Genomic DNA, 18,533 nt, shown 5'->3' with positions numbered 1-18,533 from the left:
GGAGCAGTCCGCCCAGGCCCCTGCGCCCCAGCCGTCTCCTGCCCGCTCATGTACCCCCTTGCATTTCAGGGCATTCCCAGGGGTCAGCGCAGGACCTGGCCCGCCCTCCACTGCCCCTTCTGACAGGAGCAAGAAAAGCAGCAGCCTGGCCTCCACCCTGGGGCTGAAAAAGCTCTTGCTGGCGCTGGGCCACAGCGCCAGGCCCAAGCTGGGCAAGGCCCGCAGCTACAGCATGGAGCAGCTTCAGTCCCCTGCGCCTGGCCCGGCGTCACACGCCAGCACCCCCAGAGTGAAGAAAGCCCCGTCGGTACAGTCCCTGCAACTGGTGAGTCTGAAGGGCCCCGGCCAAGGGGTGAGCGGCACCAGTGCCACTGGAATGGAAGGTGACAGGAGATGGGAAGCGCTGAGGATGCCACCTGAGGAGCCCAGGTGGGGAAAGGGAAGCCACTGGTCTCCCCGCAGTTGATCCACGAGACCGGGCTCCCCACAGGGGTAGGCAGCACCCCACAGTTCTCTTCTTCCACCCAGCTACCCCATCATGGGCTCTTCCTAAGCTCCTCCTCCTCCTTCTGTCTCTCCCTCAACTCTGCCACCTCTGCCAAGTCCTAGAGGCTACTGCCTGATCATTCTGGAACCTTCTGCATGGCCACAGTGACTCTGTTAGTCTAGCACAGATCACTTCACACCCAGACTAACGCGGCAGCCTCCTGACTGGCATCCCTGCCGTGTCTTTCTCCGCCTGGCTTCCACGGAGGTCCTTCTGATACGCAGATCTGGTTATCTACCCCCTTGCTGAACATCCGCCATTGGCCCCTTATCACCCGCAGGGTAAAGTTCAGATCACCTGACGGGGCCAGAGGCTTCTGTGATCTGCCTTCATCTCTCATCACTCTCCTTCCAACACCCTATCCGTTATCCTTGACCTTGCTGTTCTGTCATCAGGCCACACACTGACTTTGAACCTTCACCTGAAATGTTTCTCGCACCTTCTCTCCCTGCTAACATCTGCTCATCCTTCAAGTTTTCAGGAATTGCCTCCTCCATGGAGCCGTTTCTGGTCCTTTCTTGGGCTGAGCTGGGGGGCCTCTGCTCTGTGTTCCCATCCTGTCCTGTGCTTCCATCCTTTGGGGAACTTGCCACATAGTATTTTAATGGATTTTTGTCTGCCTGCCCTCACTGGAGTGTGAATTCTTTGAGGGAACACCCCTTGATCTTTATATTCCCAGTACAGTTTCCCCTGCTGTCCAAATTAGAGAGTTTCTACGAAAACTTCCATCAGCCAAAATGGCATAAACTGAAGAAGCAGTCACCGTTAGTTAATATGGGAAATTTTTTGAACACTCCCAGACCCCCTATTTTGGGCTCTTCTCTCGGGCTTTTCTGATCCCCCAGGACACCTCTTGCCGACGGATGCACACATAAATCGAGATAGAGCACGGACACTCACAGATGCAATTCAAAGCTGTAGTGGCTTGATGTGAAAATGCTGAGCGTCTTCCTGGGGAAGGAGCTTGGTGGGGCCACGCTCACTGCCTGGGATCCGCTGCTCCCTGACGGCAAAACTAATGCTGAATGCTAGTTTTGCTTTTCACCTTTTTTCCTAAAAGTGAAAATCTTCCAAATTTCTTCCGGTTAGTGAAAACAGGTCTTTCATAAAGGCAAACGTTTGAAAAGTGGGGGATACCCGTACTGAGTACAATGGCTAGTATATAATACATATTTAAGACACAGCGAATGAACAAATGAGTGAGGGAGGGAGCGAATGAATGCAGGGCAGCTAGCGGGCCATCTCCCTCCCCGTGTCCAGCTCATAAACCAACAGCAAACCCACAGTGCGCTCTCAACTAGGTTTCTGAAAACCCTGCTCTGTCCCAGGTGTGTCCAGGGCTCCAGTTTGTTCTTTTGTTCCCTGCCCCCTGCCCCTGGGCAGAACAAAGCAGGTGATGTGGTTGGGGCCAACAGAGGCTTCCACTGGTCAGGCTGAAGTAGGGGAGAGAGGGCCGGCCGAGTGAAGATGGCCAGTGGTTGTCCTGTACCAGGAGCAGTGCCTTGTATGTAGTCGGTGCTCAATACCTATTTGCTGGATGCGTGAATGGAAGGCAAGGAAACAGAAGTCAAGTGATCATAAGCTGGGGAGAAAAGCCTAGGGCGATGCTGTGCTCCGGGAAGTCACCTTTCCCCGGAAGTGAGGTTTGGGCCCTGGGTGTCGGAGCCGGGCGTCCGGGTGGGTCACCGTCAGAACTCCAAGCTCCGTAAGCCCCCCAAGGGCAAGGACGCCGCTAGCCTGGCATAGAGACTGTCGGCGACGCAAGCCGAGTGAGTGGGCAAAGAGAGAGAGCAAGCTGGCCAACCAAGGGTGGGACCACGTGCGGGGAGGACAGAGCAGCAGAGAGAACGGCTCAAGGACTGACGAAAGACGATGCAATGAGAATCCGTCTCCCCCGGAACGTGACACCTCGGATGGGGGGCTCCCTCCTTTAGACCGGCTCCCCTTGCCTTAGACTCTCCCGCCGCCACGTGTGGGCAGGAGCCGCCCCGGTTTCCTTTTCATTTTGCCCTCCTGCGTGGGCCCTGTTCCCACACCCGACCACACTGGGCTCCCGCGTCCCCGGGCGGCTGTGGCTTTTTGACATTTGACCCCGCATCTGGAACGCTCTCCTCTCTCTCTTCTCCCTGGGGAACGCCCCCTGGTCTTTCAGGTCTGAGGTAAGCATGACTTCTCCCAGGAAGCCTTCCTGAACTTGGACACGAGGTTAGGGCCCCCTCTAAATCTCTTGATAATATACCTTATTTCTTCTTCTTTTTTTTTTTTTTTATATTTTATTTATTTATTTGAGAGAGAGAAAGAGAGCGCACAAGCAGGGGTGAGGGGCAGAGAGAGCGGGAGAAGCAGGCTCCCTGCTGAGCAGGGAGCCCAATATGGGGGCTCAATCCCAGGATCCTGGGATCATGACCTGAGCCGAAGGCAGACGCTTACCCGACTGAGCCCCCCAGGCGCCCGGATAATGTACCTTTCTTCTTGAGAGCATGGATTCCAAATGTGGTAAATAATGTGTGCCATGTTTGTTTAAAAGCCTGTCTCCTTCTCCACCGCCCCCACCCTCACAATAGCCCCCTCACTGGGTCAGTTTCTAGAACACAGATCTATTTTTGTCTCTCTTCTGATTAACATCATTCCAGTGGCTCCTTAGCAGGCCATATAAGGTCCTTCCAGGTCTGTCCCCTGGCTCCAGCCCATCTCCTGTCTGCAGCCTAACCATCCAAACCCTGTTCCGGAACATATGCTTTCTGTCATCTCTCCATGTCCTTGCACCTGCTGTTTCTTCTACCTGGAGCACCCTTACTGGTCTTCACCTGGAAAGTTCATGCTTCAAGCCTCACTCAGGTGTCATTTTCTGCAGTGTCCCCAGACCTCCTAAACTGGAGTCTCTCTCTGCTTCCCTGCACGTCCATCTTTTAGCCTGGCACTTACAGCAAGTATTTAGGGCTGTTAACTCATCTGTGCTCAACCCCACCCCCAGTGGTGGGTGAACTCCTTAAGGGATTTTTGTCTTGTCTACCTTTTTATGCACAATGTTTTAAGGTGCATACTGAGATAATTCTTTTAAATTCCAGTATAGTTAACATACAGAGTTATATTAGTTTCAGGTGCACAATATAGTAATTCAACAATTCTATACATTACTCAGTGCTCATCAAGATAAGTGTGCTCTTAATCCCCTTCACCTACTTCATCCATCCCCCCACCCCCTTCCCTCTGGAAACCATCAGTTTGTTCTCTATAATGTAGAGTCTGTTTTTTGGTTTGTCTTTTTGTTTATTTGTTTGGTTTCTTAAATTCCACATGTGAATGAAATGATATGATATTTGTCTTTCTCTGACTGATTTGACTTAGCATTATACTCTCTAGATCCATCGATGTTGTTGCAAATAACAAGATTTCATTCTTTTTTATAGCTGAGTAATATTCTGTTGTGTATATGTCACATCTAATTTATCCATTCGTCTGTCGATGGACACGGGGACTGCTTCCATAATTTGGCTATTGTAAATAATGCTACAGTGAACATAGGGGTGTGTGTTTCTTTTTGAATTAGTGTTTTCATTTCCGCTGGGTAAATATCTAGCAGTGGAATTGCTGGGTAATTCTATTTTTCCTCTTCTATTTTTTGGATTAGTTTGAGAAGAATAGGCATTAATTCTTCTTTAAATGTTTGGTAGGATTCACCTGTAAAGCTGTCTGGTCCGGACTTTTATTGGGAATCTTTTGATTACTGATTCAATTTAATTGCTGGTAATCAGTCTGTTCAAGTTTTCTATTTCTCCCTGATTCTGTTTTGGAAGGTTATATGTTTTAGGAATTTATCTATTTCTTCTAGGTTGTCCAGTTTGTTGTCATATAGTTTTCCATACTATTCTCTTATAATCCTTTGTATTTCTGTGGGGTCAGTTATTTCTCCTCTTTCATTTCTGATTTTATTTGAATCCCCCCCCTTTTTTTCTTGGTGAGTCTGGCTTAAAGGTTTATTGGTTTTGTTGATCTTCTCAAAGAACCAGCTCCTGGTTTCACTGATCTGTTTTATTGGTTTTTTAGTTTCTATTTCATTTATTTCTGCTCTAATATTAATTATTTCCTTCCTTCTACTGGTTTTGGGTTTTGTTTGTTCTTTTTTCTAGCTCCTGTAGATACAAGGTTAGGTCGTTTATTTGAGATTTTTCTGGCTTCTTGAGGTAGGCCTGTCTTCCTATAAATTTCTCCCTTAGAACAGCTTTTGCTGCATCCCAAAGATTTTGGACCATTGTGTTTTCATTTTCATTTGTCTCCATGTATTTTTCAATTTCCTCTTTGATTTCTTTTTTTAAATTTTTTTAAAAGGTTTTTTTTTTTTTTTTTAAGATTTTACCTATTTATTTGTCAGAGAGAGAGAAAGAGCACAAGCAGGGGGAGCGGCAGGCAGAGGGAGAAGCAGGCTCCCTTCTGAGCAGGGAGCCCAATGCGGGACTCAATCCCAAGACTCTGGGATCATGACCTGAGCCAAAGGCAGATGCTTAACCAACTGAGCTACCCAGGTGTCCCTGATTTCTTTCCTTTTTTTTAAGATTATTTGTTTATTTTAGAGAGAGAGAGGGGAGAGGGGCAGAGGGAGAGGGAGAGAGAGAATCTCAAATAGACATCTCACTGATCACAGAGCCCACGTGGGCTTCAATCCCAGGACCCTGAGATCATGACCTGAGCTGAAATCAAGAGTCGGTCGCTTAACTGACTGAGCCACCCAGGTGCCCCTCCTCTTTGATTTCTTGGTTGACCCATTCATTGTTTAGTAGCACGTTATTTAACCTCATGTATTTGTGCTATTTCCAGATTTTTTCTTGTGATTGATTTCTAGTTTCACAGCATTGTGGTCAGAAAAGATACATGGTATGACTTCAGTCTTTTTGAATTTGTTGAGACTTGGTTTGTGACCTAATATGTGATCTCTTCTGGATAATGTTCCATGTGCACTTGAAAAGAATGTATATTCTGCTGTTTTAGGGTGGGATGTTCTGAATATATCTGTTAGATCCATCTGGTCCAGTGTGTCATTCAAAGCCACTGTTTCTTTGTCGATTTCCTGTTTGGATGACCTGTCCATTGATGTTAGTGGGGTGTTAAAGACCCCTCCTATTATTGTATTACTAGTGATTACTTCCTTTATGTTTGTTATTAACTGCTTTAAGAATGTGGGTGCTCCCATGTTGGGTGCATAAATATTTACAATTGCTATATCTTCTTATTGGATTGTCCCCTTAATGATTATATATAGTGTCCTTCTTTGTCTCTTGTTACAGTCTTTGTTTTAAAGTATATTTTGTCCAGGGGTGCCTGGGTGGCTCGGTTGGTTAAGCAGCTGCCTTCGGCTCAGGTCACGATCCCGGGGTCCTGGAATCCAGCCCTGTATGGGGCTCCTTCCTCAGTGGAGAATCTGCTTCTCCTTCTCCCTCTGCCTGCCGCTCCCCCTGCTTGTGCTCTCTATCTCTCTCTCTGTGTCAAATAAATAAAATCTTAGAAAAAAAAAAAAGTATATTTTGTCCAATATAAGTATTGCTCCCCCGGCTTTCTTTTCACATCTTTTTGCATGATAAATGTTTCTCCATACCCTCACTTTCAACCTGCATGTGTCCTTAGGTCTGAAATGAGTCTCTTGTTGGCAGCAGGTCTTGCTTTTTTCTCCATTCCACCGACCTGTGTCTTTCGTTTGGAGCATTTAGTCCACTTACATTCAGAGTAATTATTGATACACATGTACTTCTTGCCATTTTGTTACTTGTTTTATGGTTGTTTTTGTAGTTCTTTTCTGTTCCTTTCTTCTCTTGCTCTTTTCTCTCGTGGTTTGCTGGCTTTCTTTAGTGATATACTTGGATTCCTTTCTCTTTGTTTTTTGCATATCTATTACTGGCTCTTGATTTGTGGTTACTGTTAGGTTTATAAATAACATCTTCTGCATATAGCAGTCTGTATTAAGTTGATGGTCACTTCAGTTTGAACCCATTCTTTACTCCTCTCCTCCCTACTCCACATTTTAAGTATATGGTGTCCTACTTTACATCTTTTTACTTTGTGAATCCCTTGACTCATTTTTATAGATATACTTAATTTTACTGCCTCTGGGCTTCCTACTTTTCTTACTCCTACTTAAGGCCTTTCCTTTCCACTCAAAAAGTTCCCTTCAACATTTTTTGTAGGGCTGGCTTAGTGGTCATGAATTCCTCTAACTTTTGTCTGGGAAACTCTTTATCTCACCTTCTATTCTGAATGATAGCCTTGCTGGATAGAGTACTCTTGGCTGCAGGTTTTTTCCTTTCAGCACTTTGAATGTATCATGCCCCTCTCTTCTGGCCTGTAAAGTTTCTGCTGAAAAATCAGCTGATAGCCTTAGGGGGTTTCCCTTGTATGTAACCGTTTTCTCTTGCTGCTTTTAAAATTCTCTCTATCACTACTTTTTACCTTTTTAGTTACTATGTATCTTAGTGTGGACTTCTTTGGGTTGATTTTGTTGCGGGTTCTCTGTGCCTCCTGGCTCTGAATCTCTGTTTCTTTCCCCAGATTCGGAAAGTTTTCTGCCTCCTTTTCTCTCTCTTCTCCGTCAGGGATCCCTATAATGAGAATTATATTATGCTTGATGGTGTCACTGAGTTCCCTAAGTCTATTTTCATTTATTATTATTATTTTTCTCTCTGCTGTTCAGCTTGATTGCTGTCCATTACTCTATCCTCCAGCTCACAGACCCATTCTTCTGATTCCTCTAGTCTACTATTTATTCCATCTAGTGTATTTTTAATTTCAGTTATTGAATTCTTTATCTCTGAGTAGTTCTTTTTTATGTTTTCTATCTCTTTGGTAAGGGTCTCATTCAGGTCCTCCACTCTTTTCTCAAGTCCAGTGAATATCTTTAGGACCATTACTTTATTTATTACTATTATTATTATTATTATTGGAGAGGGAGAGAGAAAGGGGACAGGAGAGACAGAGGGAGAGGGAGAGAGAGAATTATAAGCAGGCTCCATGCCCAGTGTGAAGCCTGATGCGGGGCTCGATTTCACAACCTGGAGATCATGACCTGAGCTGAAATCAAGAGTCAGACACTTAACCATCTGAGCCACCCAGGCATCCCTGACCATTACTTTAAATTCTCTGTCAGGCATATTACTTATCTCTGTTTCATTTAGCTCTCTTGCTGTGATTTTGTCCTGTTCTTTCATTTGAGACTTATTTCTCTGTCTCCTCATTTTGACTAACTTTGTGTCTGTTTCTTTGTGTTAGGAAAGTCAGCTATGTCTCCTGCTCTTGAAAGTGGTGGCCTTATGAACAAGAGGTCCTGTAGTGCCCTGCAGTGCTGTGTCCCCTGTTCATCAGAACCTGGTGCTTCAGGGGGGTCTCCTCTGTGTGTTGCGTGTGCCCTGCTCTTGTGGCTGAGCTGCTTTTGCCTTCAGTCCAGTCGTCTGCAGTGGCTCTCTTTGCCTGTTGTGGGCGGTGTTTGGTCCCTGCAGTGTTAGTGGGCCACTGTTGGGCTGCCTTAGACTTGAGTTGAGTCAGACCAGGCATTTGCCAGAGACGCAATAGTATTGAACTACAGGGCGCTTTCTCTGTGTTGCCCCGTGAGAAGCTTTTGTTGGTGGGACTGCTGGGGCCACAGTCTCAGGCTGGTATATATGGTTATCTTCCCCTCTCCCCAAGGCAGGAGTCACTGTCGTGGCTGCTTTGCACACTGCCAGACTTATGGCACCACTTTGAATGGGCTCTGGCCAAGGGCATATCGGAGGGGGCATGTGCACAAGAGAACGAGGGGATATGCTGTGCTGTTAGCAAGTTAGATGGAGAGTGTTGGTGCTGTGCTGGTTCTCCCAGCTGTCCATGTGTCTAGGCTGGGGGGCAGGGGAGGGAAATGGTGCCTGCCTGCTCCTTTGTTCCTAGAGAAGTCTCCCAAAGATCCCTGCCCTTCCAGCACAGACTCTGAGATTAGTAAAAAATCTCCCTCCCATATCATATACCCCAGGTGTTTTTCAAACTGCTGCTTCTCCATGCTGTATCTCAGTGGGGCTCTTTGCTGTGCAGTCTCTTTAAGGGCAGGGACTCAGTTTCTTATCATCTTCCCAGGTCTCCCAGAGCCAAGCCTACTGATTTTTAAAGTTCCATTGTTAAGCGCCACTGACTTTAGGAACTCCTGAAATTAGGCCTCTCTGGTTTTCAAAGCCAAATGTTATGAGGATTCATCTTCCCTGTGCAGGTTCCTCATGCCTGGTATGCCTGGTGTGAGGGTCTGGTCCTCTCCTCTCCGCCTCTCTCTGCACCCAGTGTCCCTCCCCCCCTCTGATGGTCCTGCAGATTCATTTAGCTCCCGAGCGAATCTCCACCCCTCCTACCCTCTTCGAGGTGGACTCTTCTCTACATTCAGCTGTAAAGAGTCTGTTCTGCCAGTCTTTGGATTGTTTTATGGCTTATTTACACTGATATGCATGTTATCTAATTGTATCCATGGGATGAAGTGAGCTTGGGATTGTTGTACTCAGCCATCTTTCCTGGAAGTCCTCAGATAAAAAATTTTAATATAAACAATCATAAAAGGGATACTAAAGAATCACGAAGTTTTAATATTTTAACTCTAAAATTGTATTTATTACTCTGTAATTAATTTGCTTTCACTTTTTTCTTAATGAGAACATTAGATTTTCTTAATCAATGAAGTTATTAGTATTCTAGTGCTAAGTTATTTTAGCCAAAAACGAACCTTCAGATCACCTCTATAGGACTGTCTACTTGAGTAAATTATGGTGATTCCTGATGGGCACTTTGAAGTAGCGACAAAAGCTTGTATCATTACTTTCTTAAAAATCCCTCGGGCTTGGGGCACCTGGGTGGCTCAGTTGGTTGAGTGTCTGCCTTCAGCCCTGGTCATGGTCCCAAGGTACTGGGATGGAGCCCCACGTCGGGCTTTCTGCTCTGCAGGGAGCCTGCTTCTCCCACTGTCTGCCTCTCTGCCTACTTGTGCTCTCTCTGTCAAATAAATAAATAAAATCTTAAAAAAAAAAAAAAAAGCCCTCAGGCTCATGGTTAGGGTCAGGTCTCAACCCCCAGACACCGTGGCTTTTCTCACCTGCAATATTGAACCCTCACCACCAGGTGTCACCATCTCACCAACATCGGAAAGCTGCCTCCTTTCAGAACCTCCATTCTCTGCTGAGTGGCAAGGGGGACCGGTCCAGCCTCTACATGGTAGGGGAGCCGGGAGACCACAGTGCAGTTGGCCGGTAAGAGTTGGCAAGTGGTGTGGGGGGTAAACTCAGCATGGGCGGTGGAGCTGTAAGCCCAACTCCGTCCTGCCTCAGGTGCCACAGGAGTCTTGGAGCCCACATCTCAGTGCCTTGCCCCGTGCACCTGAGCTCTGAGAAGGTGTGGAGTTGGTGGAATGGGTAGAGTTGGAAGGTTTGATTCTTCCGTCCTTCTGCTGTCTGATGACATCCTAAAATCGGGATGTTCAGAGAGCTTCCTTAGCCCAGCTGAAGATCTGATTAGAGATCCAGAGATGGGGCCCCCAAAGAGGCACTTGACCTGTGACCCTGTCTAGAGAACTCCCACCCCCTGAAGAGACCCTCTAGGCTAGCTGCTCTTATCTGGGGCTCCATGGAGGCACCTCAAGTGGCCTGTTCACTCCTGGAAATGTTATATAATATCATAGCTTTGGTTAGATTCTCAGAGCGGGCTCTGCACCCACAAAGATTTAAAACTGTGTTTCTGTGTTGGGGGGTTGGGTAGCAGGGGGCTTCTGGTCCTGCACCAGGCTTTGTGGAGCCTCAGACCGCTGTGACAACCCTCCAGTCTTGTTCCTAGCATGTTGTTTTTGCTGGTTGGAGCCAGTCAAGAGGCATCCGTCATCTTTAAGGCAGGGAGTGATTGGGCCCCGGTGCCCAGCCCTCTTTGCACTCACTCTGTCTCCGGTCCCCTGGCAGACCAACCAAGGCCTCACCCCGACGTGCCCTCAGTGTGGAGGACGTGAGCGCCCCCAGCCAGGCGCGCACGGTGGGCCGCGTGGTGGAGGTGTTCCCAGATGGCACAACCCAGCTGCAGCTGCAACGCTCCCCGGAGGGCTCTTTCGGCTTCTGCGTGGCCTCCGGGAATGGGCGCCGGGACTCAGGTATGCCCCCTCCCCTTTTCTGGGCTCCATATCCCTGGGGCCTTAGCAGACCACTTTTGGCTGTGGGCATTTCCAGTCTGTGGCTGAGACGCGGAGCTCCAGACTCAGACAGCCTCGTAGCGAAAGGACTGGAATTCTCCCTTTAAGGGCTCTTTGGGAAGTGTCAGGTGTGGGGCTGCTGGAGTGGGTAGGGATGGAGAGCCTGACTCCACTGCCCCTCTGTTGTCTGCTGACATCCTGAAATCGGAATCGGGCCGCCTTTTTGCTGGAGCGCCCAGAGGAGGCTGTGCTTGCTGGTTCTCGGGAGCCCTTTGATGCGGCTGGTGCGTGTAATTGTTCCCTTCCTCCGTGCAGGGTTGATCTGCACAGAGCTGCAGTGGGGAGAGAGGGCGCTGAGCTCAGGAGGGAGGTGCTATCTGGCCACATGCAGTGAGCCCTCCTGGCTATGCGTCCGGCTCCCTCCCGCAGCGCTGGCTCCAGGGGATGATGTTCTGGGGATCCTGCCCTGGCTGCCCTCTGCCGAGCAGGGTTCAGTCCTGGGCGGTGATCTCCTAGGTCAAAGTCATGTAACCTGGAAAAAAAAATCTGCCTGTTGCCAGGTTTGCAGACTGCAGCAAGTTCTTACTTCTGTTCCGTCGTTCATTGTTTCAGCGAGTTTGCACGGAGCACCTACTAGGTGTTTTAGATACCGGCTATAGGGCAGGAAATGGAACAGAAAAAGATCCTGTCCTCAGGAGCCCACAGTCCAGGGAGGGAGATAGGCTGTACCTATAAAAAGGTATATATACATTTTTATATATTATCCAAATAAGCTGCCAGATAGCAGAGGGTATGAAGACACGAATCCAAGCAAAGCAGGGTGAGGGCCTGAGAGTGGGAGGACAGGAGTGCGGGTGGGGCAGCTCTTCTGAGCGGAGGTGTCTGGAGAAAGAGCAGTCCAGGCCCAGGCTGGAGGGTGGGAATGAGCTTGGCTGTCAGAAGAGCTGCAGGGCTGATCTGCACAGAGCTGCAGTGGGCAGAGAGGGCGCTGAGCTCAGGAGGGAGGTGGCTTCCCCACCCCCTGAGCTGGGAGGCAGCAGGGGCTTGGAGCAGGGACCAATGTGCTCTGATTTGCACTTAGAATGGGTGCCGCTGCCCAGCTGGCCGCCCGACCATGAACAGACGCTAGCGGGTCGAAGGTGGACCAGGGAGACCCCTTGTAAAGCTATTTCGGTGGAAAGACTTGCCGGCAGTGGCTCGGGCTGGGGAACCAGTGGGGATGTGAGAAGTGCTTGCAGTCAGCTTGACTTGAAGGCAGTTTGACGCAGTTTGCTGATGGTTTTACCTGAGCGTGAGAGGAAGAGGCCGAGTTTCTCCCCACTCTGGACCTCAGGGGGGTACAGTGTCTGTCCTCACAGGGAGATGGCGTTTGTGAACTTACACTGATCATCATAAAGGGCTAGCGGGCTGTTAGCTACTCCACCCTTTCCTTTAGCCTCCCTGTTCCTCAGGTGAGGGGCGGCAGGCCTCCCAGAGGGGCAGAGAGTTAGGTGACATGGCACGGTTTGTACTCCAGAGCCTCTGCCGGCTGTGTGACCTGAGCAGGTCACTTACCCTCTCTGAGCCTCAGTTCTCTCATCTCTAAACTGAAGATACTCAAACCTGCCTGGAAGAGTCAAAAGGAGCGTCCAGTGAGGTACATGGGAAAGTGCCTGGCACTTTTCTTCCCTTTCCTCTTCACAAAGAGAATTTGTATTTGGGGAACAGAACTCCGACAGGGAGCCCATGATCTGCACCATCTGTCCACGTGAGGTCCCACACAACTGGGCGTTGTGCTCTGCCCTTCATCTTCCCCCCAAGACCCGCTAGGCCGCTTTGCAGACAGTCGTGGAGTTGATGTCTGGTGGGCAGCGGTCTCTAATGACCAAGGGCTCCTTGGGCTCTGCCCTGCCCTGCCCCCCCATGGCACCCCGCACCTGGGTCGGTACGAGCTCTTCCCTGTCCTGCCCAGGCGGTGCCCTGCTCCCGCCGCCGTTGGCCATCGGCTAACCTGCAGAGATCCCCAGGCCCACGGAACATGGCTGGTGCTAGTTCCTCCTGGCCGCAGAGCCTCCTCCAGCAGCCACAGGTCACTCCTGCTGGGCCTCAGGGGGGCCGTGAGCTGGGGCTGGTCTGCATTCCTGGCTAAAACGTCCAGGCGCTGGGGCTAACTTGCTGGCTGTCACATCTGATGCTGTGCGAGCATATGGGAACAGCAAGCTTGGCCTCCGGCTTCTGAGCGCCACACAGAGATGATCCATGCTGAACAGAGGCCATTTCCAGCAGACAGTAAATACCAACAACAGCAGTCTGTCTGTCATATTTTTGTCACGACGTTCCATTGTGAAGCCTACCCCAGGGTCTCCCCCAGAATGACTGGCACGACATCAGTGTCTGTCCGGCTCTGGCTCCATGCTTTTGGGGTTTCTCATGGCTCCCCACATGCATGTCCTGCTTACAGCAGCCATTTCTGTAGGCACCACCCTCCCCTCCTTACCTGCCCTCTGTCCATGGCAGCAACATGCAGGGGGCCAGGCAAGTGGTTAGAACACCCGGACAGAAGGGGTCGGAGATAGGGCAGGGGCTGCAAGAAAGGCCTCACTCGAGCAGCCGAGATGGCCGGCATACCGCGTCAGGGGAGGCAGCCTGGCGGCAAAGGCTCGGCTTGGCCAAGAAGCCCCCCACACTGAGAGAGTTCCACAGTCAGACCCGGGAGAGGGAGTGTGTCAGGAGGATGGTTTTGCTAGACTCAGAGCTACCAACCTTCAGGTGCCTTGAAGGAGATTTCAGTGCTTTCAAGCCCCCATCAGAGGGTTGCTCTGGAAGGCATGCCACAAGCTGGGCTGAACAAAGCTCCTGTGGGCGGGGGGGCAGCAGAGGCAGGATGTCCCACTATAGTCCAAGTGTGTTAAATGCCTTCAGGCTCGAGACCGTGATGGGGGAGGAGAGGCCCTCTCAGGCCCCTTCCAAGGAAGCTGATTCTAGGACGCAGAAGTAGAGAGGAAGGAGTGTGCGGCCTGGGCTGGGGAGCCGTGAGGGCGTTTAAGGTGGCACTGAGCGGCCCCCCTAAACTCTGCAGGTGTTGTCAGCTGCACACCGTCCACACCTTGGCCTTGTGCTCTCAGATCACCTGTGTTCGCTCAGTTGGGGGTGGGGCGGGCGCGGGGTGGTGCCCAGCTTTCCCTGTAAGACCCTTTATTCTCTTAACTGAAGGGGAGTCTGGAAGGTTTTCAGAAGAAGTTGAGGTGACAGGGGTCCCTCAGCAGGACTCGCCTGCGCTGTGCGGCCGGGAGAGTCCCGGGGAACTCAGGCTAGCCAGTCCCCAGGCCCCACAGAGCCTGCTCCACTGATGTGGGTTCCCCAAGTCGGACCCAGGGAAAGGGGAAGAATCAGGCTCTGCCCAGGCTCACGCTGCACCTGAGAGACCCAGGAGACGGTCACACTGGCCAGGCAGGGCCTTCCTAGGGGCAGTGTGGGGGACAGGATGTGTGTGAATAAGGGACAAGTGAGCCACCATGGCTTTAAATAGGGGGTGGAATTTTTATGTTTCCTGGGCTTTTGCCCAGATGCCTCCAAATCCCAGTGAGGAACCACCTCTGAGGAAGATTGAGACCGGAGCTGGTCCTAACAGTAATATGAAGCAAACCAGGTTTGGATTTGACCTCGGCCATGTTCATTACTCCAATGATACCTTCCCACCCCTCCAGCTTCTTGAAGGCAGTAACTGGATCATATTTGTGAATCCCACCCAGTGGCAGGCGTGAAGTAGGGTTTTTTTTCTTAATTTTTAAACATCAGTTTCCTTCCTAGTCTACAATCAAAGCTCATCTCAGAAAAAGATAAGATCACCTCATTCACACAGGGGTATACACGAATAATAACAATAAAAAACAAGCATTATTTGCTTAAAACATTATTTTATTAAAGCATTAGTTGCACAGCTTTTTAAAAGAGACAGAAATGAAATGATACCATGAGGGCGGGCACACTGTATCTATATAGAAAGCCAGTTGTGGTTGTGAGGTAGGATAATGAGGGTGTGCGCGTGCGAGTGTGTGTGTGCGTGCGTGCGTGTGCGCGCTCATGGAGCAGTGCCCTATATGAGCACCCGCTCCTCGACCCCCGCCCGAAACACCACCTGGTCAGCATTCCACAGAGCTGCATCTGGATTTCATGTGTTCACTTGTTCTGTTTTCCTTTGCAGGGTTCTACGTGCAGGAGATGGCTGATGCGAGCATGGCCAAGCTGTACTCGGGGCTGCTGGGGGTAGGGGATGAGATCCTCGAGGTGAATGGGGCCAAGGTTGCCGGGCTGGGCTTGGCTCACATTAAAGAGCTCCTGGCCCACGCGGAGAGCTTGTCAGTCCGTGTGCTGAGGCAGAGGCCTGTCCCTCAGTGACCCAGGGCTGTTTTGCCCTCACTGTCACCCCCTCGGAAGCCCTGACCTGCCCCAGGAGGGACGGCTGGAAAGGCACTGCACGAAGCTGCTTTATGGATGAAAACAGATCAGTGGCGTGTAACCGCTTAGGCTGTGGCAGGGGCTTCTGGGATTGACGACCGTAGGGTGAGGGCAGGATGGTGTGTTTTGTTTAGGGATGTTAATTTATGCCAAACTGGGGAAAGCAAACATGGATCTCCTTCCATGCCGGAAGTGGTGTCAACATCTTTCTGTACCTTTGTCGGCGGGAGGAGGAGAGAGATTCAGGGGTACTTGGGTGAGCCCCTGATTGTCTCCTCACCCCAAGTCTCATCCCACTCTCGATCAGGGTCTCCCCCAGCCTCCACACTCCAGAACCAAAGAAAGTGCTTGGCCATATTGGCCTTGAATCTGCCTTTAAAGTCTCATGTCTTCCACGTCCCATTTGACACCTTTGCTCTTTTTCCAGAAATGGTTTGCAAAGTGTCCTAGTGTAACAGCCTAAAGCCATGGGCCATATATTCCAAACCCAAAATTGGAATATGTGGTCTGGTGTGAGAACATCTGGGAGATGTTATCTGGCAGCCAGAATATTAAGAATCTCTGGGAAATTTTTGTGATATATAAAGTTGGAGGGGGAAAAAACAATGAACCCGAGACCAAAGTCAGGGAAGTGCCGCTGTGGCCAGTGGGTCTGGCCGGCTCCACCCCCAGCCCCCTGCCCTCTGCTTCTGCCCAGGGCGAGGCTGGCGCTGGTGGGGAGGGCCTGCCTGCCTTCTCCGGTGGAGTGTGGGCACAGGCTGCAGCCCGTGCCAGGCTGTCCCCAGCCACAGGCTCTCTGCCCAGGCTCCCTGATGGCTGCTGGGGGTGGGCCGGCAGGGAGTGCAATGACGGGTACAGGCAGGGGGATGGGCTCTCCACCCGGCTGCCTCCCAGCTCTAGGCCCAAAGGGTTGGGACTCTGGGAGTGGATGGCCGTGTGTCAGTCTTAAATTATTAAAAAGCAAAGCTGAAGCTTCTCTCGCTCTGAGTCGCTAAATTCTGGGCTGGATGCTCACTTGACCTTGAATGGCCAAGAGCGGGGGTTCTGGGGTGGGGGAAGAGGGAGGGAGGATACAGGCCCAGCAGTGAGCTGGGTCGGGCCTGCCAGAGGGGAAGGCCTGGGCAGTCCCCTGGGGTTGGGGTGACAGCCAGGGTAGATGCAGAAGCCTCCAGAGACAGTCCTTCCGCTGGGAGAGGAGCCTTGGGCAAGGTGCATTTCTGAACAGAAGACAGAATGGAGCTAGGGGCTTTGGGTAGGTGATACTGGGGGGCGGGTAGTGCAGAGGGCAGCTTCAGGGCTGTTGTAGAACTTGGGAAAACACACAGCCTTCGCTAAAACGAGTGTCCTAGCAGCTTTCCGTGGGCAAGATCACTGAAAGGCACATGTGGGCTGCGGGAAAGATGATGGGGGAGGAGGCAGGCAATCCTGTGGAGTGTGCAGTGAGTGTTTCAGGCCCTACCTGCAGGAACCAGTTAAAACCCCTCTTTACTGGCCCCTGGAGGCTAAGGGTTGAGGGGTGCTCCCAGAGCCCCTCCGCACTGTAGGACTGGGAGACTGAGCCACCTGGGGTGGGGGGGAATGTGGGAGGAATGGGGAGCTGCCAGCAGGGGAGCAGGGAGGCCGGTGGAACAAGTGTTTGGGCCTGCAGGGTGTGAAGAGGGTGCTGGGACATCTCAGAGAGCATCCTGGCCCCCCAAACTTGGGAATGGCCCCATGTCAGGAAGTATAGTCATGGGGGAACACTGGCAGCTCCTGCACCCCAATTCCTGGTCTTGAGGTCATGAAGTTTCATGTTGAATGAAAGCTTCTAGGGACAAAGGCACCTCTCTTCTCTGTATGGCGATCATGGACAACATGCCCTTCTGGCTCCAACTGGGAAGAAAGGGAAGAAAGGGAAGAAGGGGGCTCTGGCTGGGACAAGGCCGGGGAAGGTCTCTAAGGAATCCTGCGCATCTGCTTCTGTTACCTGCCAGGGTCAGGGCCAGGCTCTCGACACATCCTATTCAGTCCTTAAAAAATAGATCTGCCAGGTAAGCTCTGTGTAGCATCTTCCTTTACACAGATGGAGATCCTTTACACAATGACAGGTGTCTCTGACACAGGGCCCACTCCTCCTGCTGCGACCCCTCCCACAGCCCCCGAAAAAGGCTTGACAGAGGGGAGTGGACACTCTGGACTGTGTGGAAAGTAGACCTGCGCTTCTTGAGTAAAGTGGTGCCAGGGGGCCCGACTTGTGTGGGTGGGAGGGGACTTGGATTCCTCCAGACACCTGTCTGACAGTTCCCATCTGCTCTGCCTGGGGAGCTGCTCACCAGGTCAGCCCTGCGTCCCCCACACAGCCATCAGAATGTTCCCACTTAGAACGTCGTGTATTAACTGGGAGCCAGGACCTGTGACAGGCAGGAGCTCGGACAGGTGAGAAAGACGGGCTCCAGGGGCCACAGTCTAGGGGAGACGCAGACATTAGGCCTGGTGCGGGCAGCCGAGCAGGAGAGGGGGCCGGAGATGCCGCCTGCGCCAGATCCGCCCTCGGTGGGGGACGGAGGCTTACCTCCGTCCAAGGGGCACCCACGCGGGGCTTTGTAACATGAGTAGGAGCTGACAGGAAGGATGAGGGAAAGAACACAGAAAATAAGCAGCACGTGCAAAGCTGTCTAACCCATGGGCCCACCCCAGCGCCTGCCCATTATTGGTATTCTGGGTCCGGGGCTCGCTCCACAGAAGGCCGCAGACGTTGGGACTACACAGAACAGAAAGGGGCTCCCACTTGGGCCTCAGACATGACAATATCCTTAGGGTGACAGGTGGGGGTGGGGAGCAAGGTGAGACGCAGAGGGCGCGGGGCGCGCAGGCCTGGGAGGGAAGGGAGGGAAGGGCAGTCGTGGCCCGGCCGCGCTCCCACCGTCGCCCGTTGCAACTTCTCCTCAGGGCGCCTCTTCTCGGTGGCGGAGGGGCCGGCGAGAGGCGAGAGCACATGTCCGCGCCCGGCGCGCCCGGAGCCGGGGGCCCTGGGGGGGGGGGGAGCGAACTCGGGCGCGCGCGAGCGACCGGGACCGCCGAGGTTCTCTGCCCCGACGCGCGTGTCGCCGGCAAGTCCCGCGGGTCCCGGCGGTTCGCAGGCGGCTGGCTTTCCGCCCGTGCGTCCTCCCGCCGCCATCCCCGCGCCGTCCTTCCTGGCCTCGGCGGGGGCCCGGGCCGGAGACGCGGCTCGGCGCGCACTGCCCCGCCTGGCGCGGCCTCGGTTAGAGCCGCCGGACGGCTGCCGCCGGAAGTTTGCCAGAGGCTGGAGGCGTGTGTGTATGTGGGGGGGGGGGGGTTACACACCCCCAGCCCCTAACACGCACACGCGCACACACACAAGACAGCTTACTGGGCACCGGGGGCCGG

General features: G+C 51.9%; 1 protein-coding gene across 1 annotated transcript in view; it reads left to right on the top strand.

Annotated features, from left to right (window-relative positions):
• The window catches only part of KIAA1614 (KIAA1614 ortholog), a 37,094-nt gene extending 20,977 nt beyond the window's left edge, over positions 1-16,117 (top strand). The window contains exons 6-9 of the mRNA XM_081824779.1: positions 70-325; positions 9,659-9,786; positions 10,486-10,670; positions 14,893-16,117. Coding sequence (XP_081680905.1) covers positions 70-325; positions 9,659-9,786; positions 10,486-10,670; positions 14,893-15,086 — 763 coding nt within the window. The 3' untranslated portion in view covers positions 15,087-16,117. The remainder of the gene's footprint in view (positions 1-69; positions 326-9,658; positions 9,787-10,485; positions 10,671-14,892) is intronic.
• The last annotated feature ends 2,416 nt before the right edge of the window (positions 16,118-18,533 follow it).

Source organism: Leptonychotes weddellii, chromosome 6 (assembly GCF_054177405.1).
Source record: "Leptonychotes weddellii isolate Sample4059 chromosome 6, ASM5417740v2, whole genome shotgun sequence".
Lineage (NCBI taxonomy): Eukaryota > Metazoa > Chordata > Mammalia > Carnivora > Phocidae > Leptonychotes > Leptonychotes weddellii.
Note: the sequence above shows the minus strand (reverse complement) of the source record. Positions and strands in the feature narration are given on the sequence as shown.